General features: G+C 42.3%; 1 protein-coding gene across 14 annotated transcripts in view; it reads right to left on the bottom strand.

Annotated features, from left to right (window-relative positions):
• CLIP1 (CAP-Gly domain containing linker protein 1) overlaps positions 1 to 17601 on the bottom strand; it is a 712474-nt gene that overhangs the window by 446082 nt on the left and 248791 nt on the right. For all 14 annotated transcript variants that reach the window (XM_085636018.1, XM_085636008.1, XM_085636009.1 and 11 more), the window contains 2 exons: positions 11976 to 12079; positions 2299 to 2359 (listed from right to left, as the gene is read on the bottom strand). In XM_085636018.1, coding sequence (XP_085492144.1) covers positions 2299 to 2359; positions 11976 to 12079 — 165 coding nt within the window. The remainder of the gene's footprint in view (positions 1 to 2298; positions 2360 to 11975; positions 12080 to 17601) is intronic.

Below are 17601 nucleotides of genomic sequence, written 5' to 3'. Positions count from 1 at the left end.
TTTGTCACGATTTCAAGATTGACACTTGGGAATGAACTTCTTAGAGAAACACTAACATTTGAATCAATAAACACAAAGGAAATGTTTAAGGCTTTATCTAGTAGGGCCCAGGTATTTCCTGAAATTTGAATTACTGACTTTTCATTAAGTTGCAACCTACCAGGAGTCTCTGAAAGTGGGATCTTCCTACACAATCTAGGAGTGAAAAGCATAAAAGACTGTTGACTATTTAAACATGTCTTTGAAGTCTAGGGGAGTTCTATTATCTGCTCAAAGCCTCTTAATGTTCTTAACCTTATCACAAGTTAGGTCAAGAGTTGGATTTACAATTATTGCCTGTAAATAAACAGCATAGCCAGTGCTACGGAACCATAACCTGTATTTGATAACGGAGCACACCACTAAGATTTTTCAAGACCATTAACAATAAAAAATAAAACAAAACACAAGAGCCTTTAACACATAAAATATGCTTGAAATAATTATCTTCAATAATATCAAATGCCACAGGTCTATATTTTTTGTTTTAGTAAGATCTGAAAAATGGAAATCAATCAAGTAAAAGAGAACTTAATGTTCATGATGCTGTACGCCTCTAGAGATGAAGCTGCCGAACAAAAAGAGGTTATACAACAAAATACTGTCTGTGACTTCACTGTTGTCCTTGTCACAAAATAATATGCAGTACCACTACTAAATTATAACTATGTTGTTGAATGATCTAGGTTTGACGTCACTGCTGAAATGCTTTACTTGGAAGAACTTAAGCAATCTTGGGAGTTAAATCTTGATCACATTGAAGGAGTGAGTTTTAAAAGACACTCTACAATCCATCACATGCGAAGGTGGCAATAAATGAAAAGAAGGAATACACTATAAATGCTCTCTGTACCCAACAATTGTACAACGCTACCTCTACTGAAATTTTACCAGACAATTTCTGTTGATTAAAAGATATAAAATATTTGGAACTAAGAACCATTTTCATAACCAAATCAGACAGAAGAAAGAGAATTAGGTCTAATGTGTGTTCCCATTTCCAAAACCTAAAAGGTATTTTGCATTAGTGATTTAGCATGTTTCAAATGATACCTGGCAAACATCCATTTAGATTTTCTGTTTTTCTAAATAAAGGGGTTTACAGAGTTAATAATAAACATTCACTTAAACAATTGTTTAACTTGATCTGAAAGCAACATGCAATTATATGTAAATGCTTTACAAACCAATTATGCAGTTAGTGGTAAAGTGTATCAATAAGCATTTGGAATAAAAACAATCTGTAGAATAACAACGTAGGATGTCTTCCCCCTTTCATCTAAGAATTATTCAAAATAAATCTAAAGGTTCTTAGTATAAGCACATAACATTTTCATGAAGACACACCAAACCTACGTGGGTTTTAAAGAAACTGATAACACTGAGAACTTCATAAAAAGTGACTTATCAGTGTTGTTTGGGGTCATCTTAGTGTTTAAAGAATGGCTGAGATGAGTAACATGGAATTTATACCTAAATAATTAATGATACATTGCCAAGAATTTATTGGATCTTGAAATATTTTGGCCTTTTATTTGAAGACATCCAACGTCTATCTTTTAATAATTCTGTGTGATAAAACTGGCAGTTTGAGATCTCATCTCTTTACTAAGCTCTGAGGATCTTAATTTGTACATTTCATTAAACGAGCAATGAACAATATTTATCAGGTTACCTGATATATTAAATTTTGTTTAGAATCTCAGCAAAGCAAATAATCTTTCTACATGAACACTAACAATCAGCATTCAGTGGTTAATTTTAGCACAGTTTATGCAAGATGTGGATTTAAGCACATGTAAATTTCTGACAATGCCGATCAACATATATATATATATATATATATCGATAAAGCATTTCCATTGTGGGCAATGTTTTGAAATGACCTGCCAGTTTTACATTATTTACATATTTTATTACTTTATTGTTTAAGAAAGATTTTAAAAAGCATTAGCAAGGCACATTAAAGATCAGTGGAAAGGTTGGAGCTGAACAAAGAATTAATTACTGTGACACCACTGCAACCATCCAGCTTTAGCAGACATGTCCAATGTTCACTCACTGAAGGCTCTTCATCCTCCTATATCTGCTTATGATACAAGTCCATTGGTTTAGCAGTTGCCTTACATATGAAATGTTTACGATCCGTATATTATTTTATACTTTATTAACCGTCCTGAAAACAACCTGCAACTTGGTAATTTTATTGATTTCAAAACAAAATGGGAAACTACATTTACTGAGCCCATTGCTTTTTACCTCTAAATCGCCTTTGGTAATGGACTCTTCCTCAACACGGAACTGTAAGTCTTCAACTCTCCTGCACAAAAATTGTTTTATTTAGAATACAACAATATTGACATTTTCTAAAAGAACCATTATCAAATAGCATACATGACAATACAATATGTTACTTTACCTCAATCCAATTACCCCTCTTACTGCTTTCCCGGTTTGGGTAACACAACTCAACAATTTATGTATTTGTTTTCTAAATTGGGTTTTACATTTGAAATGCACATCGGTCTCCTTTTATTGCTAGCAGATGGAAGGTATTTTGTACACCAGGAATGAAGCAGAGGCACAAAAAACATAAAGCACTTCCATCAGCATAAAGAATCCTGTAAGACTCAACTGGTACTTAACCACAAATGTTTTATTTTCCTTTAAATCCAGTTCACTATCCAAATTCTTTCGAGAGACAGTAAAAAGGCCTAAACGTTGTATGCAGTTCACAGCTGCTCCAATTCTGTGAAGAGACACCAAGGTTCCAACAGAAAACGGACTGCTGCACAACTGCAGTTATGTTTTTATACCGCTGATGTACTGTGTCTTACATCCTTGCAAGACTTTGTGCACTACATGGACAAAGCATTGGTGGATCTGAAATTCAATGAAACCTCAGTGTTATGCATTAGTAGTGGTGGTATATCTGAAAAACATCTTTATCTTGAGCCTGGTACACAGGATATTTAAAGGCTAAGCATACTGCCCTGAATGGCAAAATACCTATGTAAAGCTTGACCTCTTTAAAGTACTAGACCAGTAAAAACAATGTCCTCAAAGTGGTTTTTTCACCAAAGCTTGACATGAAGCTGCTTGATGGTGTGGTATAATGCACAAACCCCCACCTGAAAACAAGAGTGATACCTAAACATTTGTGAAGACAACCACTGATGAGGAAATTTTCTAGAGACTGGACTAGAACAAGTAGTTATTATCTTCTTCCTGCTCTATACAGGCCCGCTTGTTAGGAATATCTCCTTCTAGACTGCAGCATTGGTGATAAGGAAAGACTATGCCTCACAGCATGAATAATTTTATAGAACCACTAGGATAGTTAATTAAGAATAATAATTCATGCCATATCAAGCTCAATTCAAACTATTAAGCTGAATCAGCTGACTTAAGTAACGATTTATCTAAAAAACAAATCATGAGGAAATTCTAACTATAAATTCAATTTTTCAGGAAAGACTTCTCCTATTAACTCTATTGATCAGATGTTAGATATTGGACCTGAATTATTTACCTTTGATCCTATATCACCTGAAGACTCAGCCAAAAAACTAGACAAATGCACATCTGGATCTCCTGGTGATCCATGTCCCCCGCACATTATCAATTTAATTTCCTCCACCATTAATCCAGTGCTAAATAACATTTTGAATAGTTTCTTGAAAACTGCTAATGTTGCCTCGTGCTGGAAACAGGTTCTACCGCTTTCCCTACTGAAGAAGTCAACAGCTGATCCTACTATATTATGTAATTTTAGACTGATTTTCCTTCTACCCGCACCAAATAAGAGCCTCCAGAAACTGGCTAATAAGTAGATGATCCATTTCTTGGAATCAAATAACCTTTTGCATGATTTCCCTATTAGCTTTCGACTGGGCTATAGTACTGAATATGCCTTGTTGGAAGCAAGAGAACTTATTAAAGGAAATTTAAACCAGGATTTCGCAGCCATGTCGGTCTTACTTGATTTATCAGTCGCTTTTGATACTGTATCTGATCCCCTTCTTCTGAACAGGGTAAGAAAGATTGGTATTCAAGGACATGTCTATGCTTGTATAAAATCCTCCTTCGAGGATAGATCTCAGGCAGTTTATCTCCTGCCATTTACATCTACTACCAAACCACTTTGTTATGCAGTTCCGCAGGGCTCAGCTTTGAGCCCTACTTTGTTGAACATATATTTGGAACCATTGGCTAAGTAAATTGAATCTTAGGGACAACAAGTAATATCTCACACTGCTGGCACTCAAATTCTCATGTCTGTACATGAAAACAAGGATGAGGCCCTGACCACTTTTAAGCAATGTCTACGAGGAGTAGCCAGGTGGATGAAGGAAAATTTTCCTAGCTATCGTAATGGAAAGTTTCAATTCTATTAAGGACTCAGAGGCGAGGATTATGCTTCATCTTTCTCCACTTTTAACAATAGCAGCCATTTTAACTTGAGAAAAACTACAATTCCCATGAAACACTGGAAATGGTAGAAACAAAAAACGTCCAACATTCCCACAATGCTGCAGGTCCAATCAGAAGCAAGCACTCTCCAACTAAGGGCCAGATGTAGGTAATCCACAAATACCGAATTCTTAATACCGAATTTTACCGATTCGGTATTAAGAAATTGGTATTTCTTATGTAGGTAATGAGTCGGTAAAAAATACCGATTCCTTAATATTACTTATTACCGAATCGGTAATAAGGAATACCTACCCATTCATTTCTATGGGCTTGGAGGCCCCTAGGAATGAATCTAAAGCCATTCTGTATTAGCGATTTGGTATTACCGAATCGGTAATACCGGGAGGTATTTCAAGGGTGCCAGGGTGTCCAAAGGACACCCTGTTGCACCCCTGAAATGTGCCTGTGTGCACATGTGGCACACATACATGCCCTAAGGGCATGGATGTGTGCTACATGGCACTTAAAAAAAAAATTATAAAGTACATTTTTTAAGGAATTCGTCAATTACCACCAATTTCAAGTTGGTGGTTCCAATCGAGCCCCCAGAGAAAAAGCTTAAGATGCCATTGCTCCATGGGCAGAATGCGCCCCCACAATCTTAAAGTCTAATCTAGTTTCCTGCATCACCCAACGCACACCGTGGGTTATGGTTGGACACTACCTTGTGCGGTTTCCTGAGGGCGATTAGAAACTGGCATTTCTAAGGGGGCCGAAACTCTTCTGACATTGACACATAGGCTTTAAGACACTCCGCAACACATAACTTAGGTGATTCTGGAAAATCTGGGTATTCAATCACCTTGGTATTGGACGTTGTACATCTAGTCACTGTAAAGGTGCCCCCCCCCCCTCCCCCCGAAGGAGAGAAGGATCTTCCCGTGATGTCAAGAGCTTGAACAGCCAAAGCACTCCTGCAAGACACCAAGCAGAGTAACCTTGCAAGCATCGCAGATAACTCCTTCCTTGAAAGGAACAGATTAGGCTGTCACAAGAGAAACAGGTTTAAAACCCTATTATCATCTCAAAGGGCCGAGTAGTGTGGTTCCGGAGGAAAAGATAGCCTTATGCCCCGTAAAACCCTGCAAACAAAAGGTTTCCTGATCGGGACCCCTTCTACAGGGACATGTCCCGCCGAGATGGCTGAGCACAAGGTATCGATAGAGCGATACGCCAGACTCTTCCTAGCCAGGTCAGCCAACAAATGTAAGAACTACACAACATCCGTGCCACCAAATTGAGGTTCCTTCACGTAGACCAATGATACCACCTATTCCAAACTGATCTATAGTGTTTGATTGTTCCTTCAGACCATGCCTTAACCTGGAGGTCCTCAGCTTGTTCCGAAAGGCCTGGAATCAATCATCACCCCCTGTAATCATCCATGCCATGAGCTTAAGTAAACTGCAAGGACCATCTTATGTGGGTTCCGATCTGGATTGAGGAGGAAAGTCAGAAACAGGTGGAGTGGGATTGAAGAATGCCAAGAAAGTTCTAGAAGAACCGGAAACCAAACTTGAGTCCTCCAAATCTGGGTGATCAACACCACCTCTGCCCGCTGGCATCTGATCTAGGCAAAAGCTCTGGTGATCATCGCGAACGGGGGAAACGCGTAGCCCCTCTCTAAGTGCCAGTCCTGCAGGAAGGCATCCATGGCTGTTGCCAGAGGATCCGGCCTCCAGCTGAAGAAGCTGGTGGTCCAACCTGGAGGCAAAGAGATCCACTGAGAAAGGGCCTCCATCTTGAAGAGCCACACTCTGGACGCTGAATGCCGGCTGATTCAGACGCCTTCCCTGACGCCCTATTCATTAGGCGGTCATTACCTTTCGCGCTCTTCACGCGCCGACCAAACTGAAGATTAATCATAGAAACCAAGATTTGCTCCTTTCAAGGCCCCTGGCTGCTCCCACTACTTACGAGCAGTATCCACGATTGGCTCAGTAACCTTTTCACCTCTCCTTCCCTGGATTCCTCTCCAATTACCCACGTCCAGATTCTCATCTACCCGTACTCTCTAGCGACCCTCTGTATTCTAAAGTTATACATGTTTACAGCACTTTTTGAATATGACAGCCCAGTCCTGATGATGATCCCAAATTGCTCGGATCGAAACGCCATCGACTCCTCAGCTTAAACTGATGGCCCTATGGTTCCTTATTTTGTATATTCAAGTAATTCTACTGTAAAGAAATTAAATTCAGAACCTTTGTATATATTTTCTAAATTTCACCATCACTTCACTCTGCGCCGTCCTCAGCTGACTTCACCTTGTCACTTGCGTCACCGTCTTCGTGTCACGTACACTTCTAAGCACCAAGTACAAGTTCGGGTTGTTCTTATACGTCATTCATTTTACGTACAGTGCTGATACAACTGTTCCATTATTTTGTTTATTTACATTATTGTATGTCATTTTTGTAAAACCTTTTTTGATCTAATACATCATGACCTTTTTCTACCTAATTCTTTCAGAGTCTTCCTTATTCCTATTGTAATGTATTGTACATACGACTTATCTGTCTTGTTTAAATGATACCTGTTGAGAATCACTTTCCTTGGGTATGTCACCTTGAGGCGCTGAAGCGCACGGTAGAGCAAAGGGCCTGGAAAAATCACCCGGATGGATGAGGACAGCAGGCCCACCAAGCAGGCAATCTGTCTGAGAGACAACCTCTGCTTGACCAACATATGCTGCCGCTCGTGCTTGATTTTGGTCGCCTTCCTCAAAGGAACACTCAATGTAGCCCCAGTGGAGTCTATGACAAACCCCAAGAACACTGCTATCTGGAATGGGGTCTGGACGGATTTCTTCGCGTTGATAAAGCTGAGGTTTTCCAGCAAGGAAATTGCTAACTGAAAGTGCGCCGACAACTGACGGGGATCCTGCCTCAACAGAAACATATCGTCCAGGTAGACAATCAGGCGTATGCATACCTTGGGCTCTGAGATGTTCAACAAACAACCGGAGAACCTTCAGGAAGCACCATGGGCCGAAGAGCTGGAGTAAATGCCTCTTGGGCGGAAAAATGGGAATAGCTAGGTAAGCATCCTTCAAGTCCAGGCGTACTAGCCAGTCCCGTAAGCGCAAGACATCCCGCAGGAGATGGATTCCCTCCTTCTTGAAGAGGCAATAGATCAGCCACTTGTTGAATTCGCATAAATTGATAACCGGCCTTTGTCCCCGATCCAATTTGTCTACCAGAAAATGGTTGCTTATGAAGCCCTGCGAAGAGCAGTGGAGCAGATAACTCCTTTCCCGATCAGTGAGGTCACCTCTGCATCCGCCAGGGCCACCTTGTCCTGTGAGAACGGCAGTGGCCTGGGCCTTGTAACCTGATAGGGAGACCCGCAAACCTCTATGTGGAAGCCTCAAACTGGTTGCAATACCCATGCATAGTTTGTAATGGAGTGACAATTGTGTGAAGTGGACGCTAGGCGGCCCCTACCTTCAACACTGGCATTAGAGGCAGCATTGTATCCCATGTATCCTCTGACTCTGGAACACCATCCGCGGGTCTATTGGAAAATTTCCAAAGCAAGCCTGATTCTGGTACTGCCCGCGTCTGGAGCCTTCCCCCTTTGAGCTTACTGGGAGTAGGCCCGGCCGACCGACCCCTGCCAAGGCCGGCCCCACAGAAAACTTGTGAGGAAAACACTTTAATGGATGACTGGGCTTGGTCAAGGGAGGTGAAGGTTACTAACAAACTTCCCCAATTCCCTGATAAAAGGCTCCCCAAACAGGCCACCATGCGCCACTACCCCAGCCTCTGAATCCGCCAGGTCCCCTAGCTTTGGGTCCACTTTATCAGAAAAGAGCGCCTCTGCTCTGTGGTTAGGGCACAATTTGCATTGCCCATAAAGGCCAACGCTCGCTGTGCCCATCCAGAAAGAGTCTGGGGGAAATAAGTTTTCCAGAGGCTTTTGCATCCTCTGCCATATCCAGTATCCTGGTGAGCAGGTTAAGAGCATCCAGGACATTACCCTATCATGCCCACCAGTATCTGTCAATGCCCATTTGGGATCCTTTATAAACTTAGTTAAGAAGGTAGCCATTATAGGGCCCAGTTCTGGGGTCAACACTACCTTGTTCACCAAGAAGGGGTGTGGGCATTCAGCCTTTAGACAATTTTGGGCGTCCTTACCCAGCGGGGTTCTGATCCACACTGCTACATATGCAGCTATTTTAGGGGAAAAAGTCTCCTCCACTGACCGCGGGTGTATGAGCTACTCGGGGGACAGTATATCGGATCAGTCATCCTGCGGCGCAGGCTCTGCAGCCGGAAGGGTAAAGAAGGGGCACCATGGTCGCAAAGGGCCAGGCTCTTCCTCTGTGTCCCTGTGGGCATCATCATCTGAGGGCGGTGGTGTATTGGCGGATTCCCAAACAGACTCCCCAGGTCCAGAGGCCGGTGGGGCCCGATTCAAGAATGCCTCCCTGAGGTGCTTGAAAGCATTCGATCCACCCCTTCCTCCCGGGGGAGTTTGACTGGGGTGGGTTCCCCTACATTTGGCTGGGGGGGGGGGGGAGGGGGCTGGAGGGAGTGAGTGAGCTCTGAGCACTGGGGACCTGAGTGTAGCCCCATTTAGTACACTCCTGAGCAATCTGCTTGGCTAAACACTGCTCTATGAGAACTGCCTCCTCAACTGTGAAGTAAATCGAGGCATCCACCACAGCGCAGAAATCATCCCATGGGAAGGCATCTAGGAGATCTTTCCCATAAAATTCATCCCCCTCTCCCTCCATGACAATGTGTGCTCACACCTTAGAGGGGTACTGAAAGCGGGTTCTCCGCTATAATCACAGGTGTCAGCTATCTGGATATAGGTTAGACAACCTTTACTCAGCGCAGAGCAAGCCCACCTGCAGCACTATGAAAACGCTGAACAGAGTGGCAGGCACTGGAATTAGGAGGCCAAGTGCTAGGCTTTGCCGATTTGGGGCTGGAGTTCAGCAATTCAATAAAAAGCAGAGGCTCCCATTCAGGGAGAGGTCACAGCCCCAGGGACACCACCCACATGGCTTCAATCATTATGAATATTAATGTAAGGGTGTTACAGCCCCTGGGCGCATGTCTTCCACTAGGCTTCAGCGCCTGCAAAAAGTGATACAGACCCCAGTGGGGCGTCAGTCAGCACAACAATCCCGGCCTTTGAGGAGTCAGGTACACTATGCACCAGGCTGAGAAGCCTATACAGACCCCAGGGCGTCAATCTCCAGGGGCAAGCAGAGGCTGAGACAGACAGCACGATTTTGGGATTCCTGTAAGAAGAATTCCAAAATCACGCTTAAGATGATAGAGAAATGGCGCTCCAACAGCGCCCCCTAGGAGTGGGAGGACCCCACCGCACTCTGCTACTCTAGGTCGCGTATGAGCGCAGAGCCTTTCCACAACAGTAAACAATAGCACAGCACAGTAAAGCACAATTACTTAGGAGCAAACAGACCATAAAAAATGCCAAGAATAGGAGAAGGGAACTTATTTGGGCTGTGCGCAGCATTGTGAGACTGTTAGACGTTTTTGGGTTCTACCATTCCCAGTGTTTCCTGGGAAATGTAGTTTGTTTTTCAAGTTAAATTGGCTGCTCTCATTAAAAGTGGAGAAAGATAAAGCATAATCCTTGCCTCCGGTCCGGACATAGAAGTCTAATAATCTTAAACTCAATTCAAATAAAACTGAAATCCTTTTCTTTGGATCAAACTGCCTACCTTACCCACGTCAATGGTGGCCAGAGGAACTTGGTCCTTCCTCCATGCCTGCTTCCATTGCGAGAAGCTTGAGAATAAAAATGACCGACAATCTCTTCTTTCTACCTCAATCCAACACATTCCCTCTCTCAAAAGAATGCTGCATTTAGTCACAAAAGACATGTGGAAAACTATTTGTCACACCATCGTAACATCTATATCGGATTATGCTAATAGTTTGTATTTGGGCCTTCCAGCCTATATGATTCAGCAGCTACAGACTGATTTGAAATATTCCTTTTCAGCAATCAATCTCTACTCATTTGAAACTCATGCACTGGCTGTCAGTTGTGAAACGTATTCAACTCAAGGCTCTTACTTTTGTTTTTAGCGCTCTAGCGCTGAAAGGCCCTATTTACTTAAGAAAAAGACTCAATTTATCATCATTTCAGATCCAGCAAACCCAGGTTTCTACAACTCACAAAAGTCCTTAAAGCCAGAAAAGGTGGCAGATCTTTTTTTCCCCTCACTTTAAAGCTTTGGAATTTTAAAAAGAGATCAACGACTTTCCTTTTTAATTCATCTATATCTAGTGGCCTCCTTCTCTATGCCTACAAATTTTTCTCTCCAGCTAACGCTGGGAAGCTTCTTCTGAAGCAGCTGTGCGCTGTACAATTGATCTATTATTATGATATAACTTTTAGGGAGGCACTATACATATCAAGATCAGATCAAGATATAGGCCATAATGTTATTCTACTTGAGTGATAAGGTATAGGGAGGTCACCTTTGACACTATTAAACAGTTTGGGTACCTCAAAAGTCGATCATATTAAAGATGCAGTCTTGTAACATCTCTTGCAGCAAGATACTAACCTAGCCAACTTTAAAGTATCTGAGACTAGTAATCAATACTTGGTTAAAGGATATGCAGGTAAAAAGGTTTGATAAAATGTTGGGGGGGGGGCTGTAAAACTATTCAAGAAATAGTAACACCATCTTCTTACTCTTATTAAGAGGGTCAACACAATTAAAATTGCTATCCCGTTTATCTTTAACTTCTTCTCAGCTAATATCTGCTTTACCCTCTAATAAATGTTTTACTCAATTGCAGGGGGGTGGTCTTATTTCCTGTTGGAGGAGTTCGGGAAAAGGGAGGTGGGGGAAAATAGGCATGTCACTGCAAACTTTTTACCAGAGAACAAATGAGAATTAATGTAGCTATACTTAATCATGTAAAACTGAGATTTGCGGCCCTCTGATATACAGCAGGCAATTACATTTACCTTCAATCCATCAAGCTATAGGAACCCACAAATTGACCTTCATAGGTTGGGCTTTTTGCATTTCACTGTATGCAGACTATCCTTGCTGGAAGAGTCCACAAAGTTGCACTTAGACAGGGAATTTAGTAATGGAACACACATTGTCCTCCCCATGAGAAAGGGAGATACAAGGCAAAGGCAAAAGGGAGATGAAGCACTGGGTCAAGGAAACAGGCACAGGATATGCTGAGCAGAGCAGGGTTTTATTATTTCATGCTCTCAGAGAATACCCTGAACTGGTTTTAAATTATGTCAAAATGAGAAGGAAGGCTGAGGTTATTTTAAACATACTGAGCACTACAGCAGCAAAGAAAAAAGTGAGAAATGCTCATTATGGCAAGAATATTATAGCAAAACAAAGTTACCTGTGTACATTGATTGCAAAGTTAAGTAGCATGCATACAAAATAGGTCCAGCCTTGCTAAAAGCAATATTGTAATCTTAGTCACCTTTTTTCCTCTTCTAGTTGGTTAAGCAGCTCCACCTTCTCTCTATCAGCAGCTTCTACCATTGATCGCAGCTGATCCATCTTTGCTTCCATTTCATTGACATACTAATCAAGATGGAGAATAGATTTGTTAGAAAGATTTAAAAACGGACACTCCTGATTTAAAGTTTTATACAGCAAGCAAAAACGCATAGAAATGTTTCAGCATGCTTTCTCCAATATTATATTCAGCAGACATTTACATTAGCAATGGTATAAAAAAGGCTTGCCAAAGAACAAAGCACTTAGCCAGTAATCATATCTCTCCCAAAGACAGAAAATTTCTATGGGCCCACACTTGTGAATTCACTAGCTTTCTAGAAGACAGACCATTAAATTATTGAATAGTAAAAAAATAAATGTTAATACATGTTTAGACCCTTATTATCCTTGGCAAAGACCCATTGGAATCTGATATAGGTCATATACTGGCATTAAGATTCATAGGAATCTATACCAGCTAATCTTAATGCCAAGAGGATGGCAGGGTTGGGTCAAATAAATCTAAAGAGATTACTGCCACCCTTGTCCAATTGTTTGGCATTCCAAGTTGATGCTGAAGAGCGGTTTTGGGCCATACCTAAAAAACAACAACTTGCTCGACGCCTACCAATCCGGTTTTCGACCCAACCACAGCACCAAGACCGCCCGGATCGCAGCAACTGACAAAATCAGATGCCTCCTCGACCAAGGGGAAACAGCAGCACTCATCCTCCTAGACCTCTCGGCAGCCTTCAACACTGTCTCCCACTAGACCCTCATCACCAGAATCCACCACATCGGCATCCAAGTGGACCTCCTCCTTCCTCACTGGCCAAACTCAGAGGATCCATCTACCTCCCTTCTACTCCGTACACAAAATCATCATCTGCGGACTACCCCAGGGCTCCTCCCTCAGCCCCTCCCTCTCAAACACCTACATGATGCCGCTAGCAGACATTGTCTGCACCCACAAACTCAACATCATCTCCTATGCCGATACGCAGCACATCCTCTCCTCCTTCACAGAAGACCCCGACACCACAGAGCCAACTTCCGAAACACCATGTCTGACTTCGCCACTTGAATGAAGTCCAACTACCTAAAGCTCAACTCGGACAAAATGAAAGTGCTCATGTTCGGGAATAAGCCCTCTCCCTTAGACGACACTTGGTGGCCCACCAAACTCGGCCGCACACCAAACCACACTAACCACGCACACAACCTCAGAATCATCCTGGACACCCAACTGTCCAAGAAGCATCAGGTCAATGCTGTATCCTCTTCCTACTTCCATACCCTTCACTGACTTCCCAAGATCTTCAGATGGATGCCCACCTCCACCAGGAAAACAGTCACCCAAGCCCTTGTATCCAACCTCCTTAACTACAGCAACACACTCTACTCCGGAGCTACCAAACAGCTCCTCAACCACCTCTAGACCGTCCAGAACACCGCAGCAAGACTTCTGTTTAACCTCCCCAGATGGACCAGCACCACCCACCACCTCAAAAGCCTGCACTGGCTTCCCGTCCAGAAAAGATGGCTCTTCAAACTCCTGATACATGCCTACAAAGCCCCCCACAACTCCGGACCCATCTACATCAACCACCGCCTGACGGTCCACCAACAAACCAGGGAGCTCAGCTCCACCTCCCTCGCTTTGGCTCACATTCCCCGCATTAGTCGGAGCAGGTGCCGAGGTTGTTCCTTCCACCGAGCTGCCAAGTCCTGTAACAACCTCTCCCTACACCTCCAAACCACCCCTTCACTGGAAGATCTCTCCGGAAGAAGCTCAAGACATGGCTTTTCGATCAAGGCTCTCAAAACCCCAGTGCCTGGAGACCCCCCTACGGTGACACCGATGCTATATAGACTGATTGAGTGATACAGACAATCATGCATAGCAACAGAAAGTAATAAAAGGAAATGTTCTTCTGGACACACATCTGTAACAGGCTGGGCAAAATGTCATCAGTGACTAGCCAATCTGGATCAAAATAATCTTGGAGTTTTTACATCTGAACTTGGCAGTCAGCATGAAAGTGGAAGCAACTGGTGGAAAAGCATACAGAAATCTTTTCAACCAAGTCATTGAAGGGGCATTTTGTAGAGAACGGGGTTAGGGAGATCAGGTAACGTAAACGGAAAAAGATCCATCTCCAACATTCCCTAGTCTAAGAAGATGTCTTCTAACAAGTCGTCGTCCAAGACTCTTAATTGTATTGGCCTAACAAATGGTGATTTCACTCTTTCTGTGTAGCTGGTAGATCAATTGCCTTGAGACAAATGCCCCTAACCACCATCCAATGACAAATGGCCCCAACTTCCTGAGAAAGTACTACAGACTTCGTCCCACCCTGCTAGTTCAGACAGTAGAATATTGTGCACATTTTATCTGCTGTGGTATGGGAACTGACCTGATCTCTGCTAGGAACGACTATAATGCCATATGCACCACTATGAACTCCAACATGTTTATATGGTAATATTTTGTCACCGGAACCACACACCTTGTGTTGCAAGAGCTCTTATACGAGTCCTCTAGCCTTCAAGGAACACATCCATCACCACAGTCTGTGAATGGGGCCAGAACAGAACGAACAAAACAAAACTTCAGTCAGTGAGCTATTTTTCTGACACCACCAGTTGAGGGACAGCAAGGCCCTGGAAGATGTCTGTACCTTGTTGTCCAGTTTCCTGACTTTTGGCACAATTGATCTTTGGGACATTACTGTAGAGGTCTAATGAGTAGTCCTTACTTTCCCTATTACAGAAAAGGCCACAGATCCCAAGAGGAAAGACACTGAGATTATGTAAGATGCAGTGGAAGGCATTGCTGCTGTAAAGAAAGAGCCACTCTTTATAATTTTGTATCTAGAGCTACTCCCAATTATTGGTTGAGCTGGTTTAAGCTTTTACTTCTTGAAGGGGATGGGTGTGATGGAGGTCTATTGTCAGCTGAAGTTCACAAAGAAGAATCTGATGCAACTCTTCCTCGCTCAACCAAATGTCCACATAGGGGTAAATGAAGACATCTTTTCCGAGTAGAAAAACAGATACCACGGATATGAATTTTGAAAAAGCTCTAGGAATTGATTATCGGTAATATTTACTGCCAACTTTGAGGTGTAAGAAACTAAAGAGCTGGGTGGAGATTAATGTATGTAAAAAGCGTCCCAACAGGTACACATTCAATCCCCTTGCTGGCGAAGTAAGAAAATTGGGTAAAAGCAATAACATTCACAATGTTTACCTCTTGGCCTATATGTTCGCCCTCTTGAGGTTTAAAACAGAATAAAAATATTGCTATGGAACTTTCTTTGTGATCATAAAGTAGCAGGAATAAACAACTTTTATTCCAATACAGTTTTGGAACCAGATCTACAGCAGTTTTCTCTAATGAGCATCATATTTATTGAATCCAATAAAGCATGATTTTTCACTTCCGTTGGAATGTGGACAAGAAAAATAAAGTTTCATTTTGTACCATTCCACACAATATCTAGCAGCCACAACTTTCAGAGCTTTTTGCAGCTGGAAAGACTTCCACTCACCGTGGTGCCAAACAGTGGGGGCAGCAGAAAAGAGTGTTTTTTTTCCCATGAAAAAGCCACAGACAAAAAAGAGTCAGTCACATGAATTTATCTTTGGAGCAGTATTCATAGGTCAGTTCCTCTTCTCTATTTGTCATTTTACTGGACGAAATGAGAAAGGGTTGACAGATCTTTCCCTCATCATCTCCAAAATCCAGGAAGCAAAGGAACTAATGGGCGAGCTTGTGACTTCAATAGTTTTCAATATAACTGAAGTTTGCACTTCAGATGGTGCAGTTTGAATACTGAACATTCTTACCGCTCTACTGGAAAGCTCATAAAAACAGATGAGGTCGACAGAGCAGATTCCAGTGGCACTGGCAAAAGAGCACACTAATCTGTACAAGAGAGGGCCTGGAGAGTTCACTGAAACTATAAGTCATCCAACTGTGTAGTATTATTTGAATCTTGTATTGGAAAAGGCAGCTGAAGAGGAAGTTTCACAATGGCATATGGATAAACTACTGTCTGTAGGGTTGAAACCTAGAGAGGTAGCTGGCAAGGCTGAGTGCTTAAAGGTGACATAGCTTTTACAGGAGGTTCTGTAGTACTGATTTCTTTACAGATTCCATATCAACTGCCTTACTTGTGCGTGCTGAAGTATCTGGGGGCAAGATTATATTCCAACTTGCATCAAAGATAGTGAAACCCTGAGAAATGAGCCTTAAATGTTAATGTATCCCTCAATATCAACCCAGAATATTCAGAACCTCTGAACACTGAAGCAAGAAAACACTTCAATGTCAACCGATGTTCTGTAGAGCCTGTGTACTTTCTATGCCTTGACATCGACAAGGAACAGAAGTGCTGGTGATCTCGAGATGCTGCCTTCTCACCTCCTGAATTGGCATACGCAATGTTCAGAAGTAAAAAGGGGAGAAACTACCCTTCTCACCTCAGAGGAAAATGTAGATGGCGCTGAAGAAATCTTTTCAATTTTGCCTCTTTTAGCTCTGAGATAAACCCACTCTTTATCCCAAAGAGGCCTGTATGACAATTTTACAAACGTTACTGCCCTTGATGGAATGCATGTCAGGGAAACAGAGCACACATACATCATGGCTGCCTTTCTTACACATTTTACCATCGCAGTCTGGGCACTTGTGCAAAAGTGCTGACCTGATAGCCAAAAGTCAGGAAGGTGAACAACTTTAAAAAAAAAAAAGAACAGCAACACTGTTTGGTTTCTGGACAGAAAAGGCACCAAATAGGCAAAGAATTCCTAAATATGCTGTGTGGTAGAGAAAGAATCACCTAAATTTGGTGTTTCTAGACAAAGACCGCCTTGAAAAAAGGCAGAAAGTGTTGGGGATCATCGTCAAAGGGAGGAAAAAACTCCCTGACTCCTACCTGCTGGGAATGATGATGGGATTGTGCAGCCTTGTGGAATAATTAAACTGCAGAGTCACATTTCTACAGCTTAGTTTAGTTAAGCATAAGGGACTTTTTTTTTGACAATTTAATATGCAGAGGGTCTTTCTGCGAAATGTGTGTTTATGTTACAATTTGGCTGCTCAGATAAATTTAAAAAAAAACTGAAATGTTGGCCTAACCGGGCATGTTTTACTGGAAAATATTTTGTTACATTGTGTTTTGTGATCTCGCACATGCAGAGATATTATACTTTTTATGTATATCAGACAGACAAAACAAAATGATTTCTACATCAGAGACTTGCACTGTTGAAAGCATGTTGCGAAACATATTGTGTAGGTAATGATCTCCAAAACTCACATATCTACAGTGGGAAGATGTCAGTGCTTTAGAGACCAACCATTAGGTCTGTTAAATCTATCCATCAACACTGCATTGATCCTGCCATTAATGTAAAGTCTCTAAGGTGCGACCCCATTTTATTTAGGCCCTGACTCCACCTCAGGTAATGGAGGTAGATATCTTCTCACTCTCAAACAATGGAAGTCACCATCTTTCCTGGTTTATGCAGAATCATTGTCATGTCTGCCATTAGACACAGATGTCGTCTGACCTTATCTTTCCAAGAACTGCGAAGGC

Source organism: Triturus cristatus, chromosome 11 (assembly GCF_964204655.1).
Source record: "Triturus cristatus chromosome 11, aTriCri1.1, whole genome shotgun sequence".
In the NCBI taxonomy this organism is placed as follows: Eukaryota; Metazoa; Chordata; class Amphibia; order Caudata; family Salamandridae; genus Triturus; species Triturus cristatus.
The sequence above is the reverse complement of the archived record's forward strand: the minus strand, read 5'-3'. Positions and strand labels throughout refer to the sequence as shown.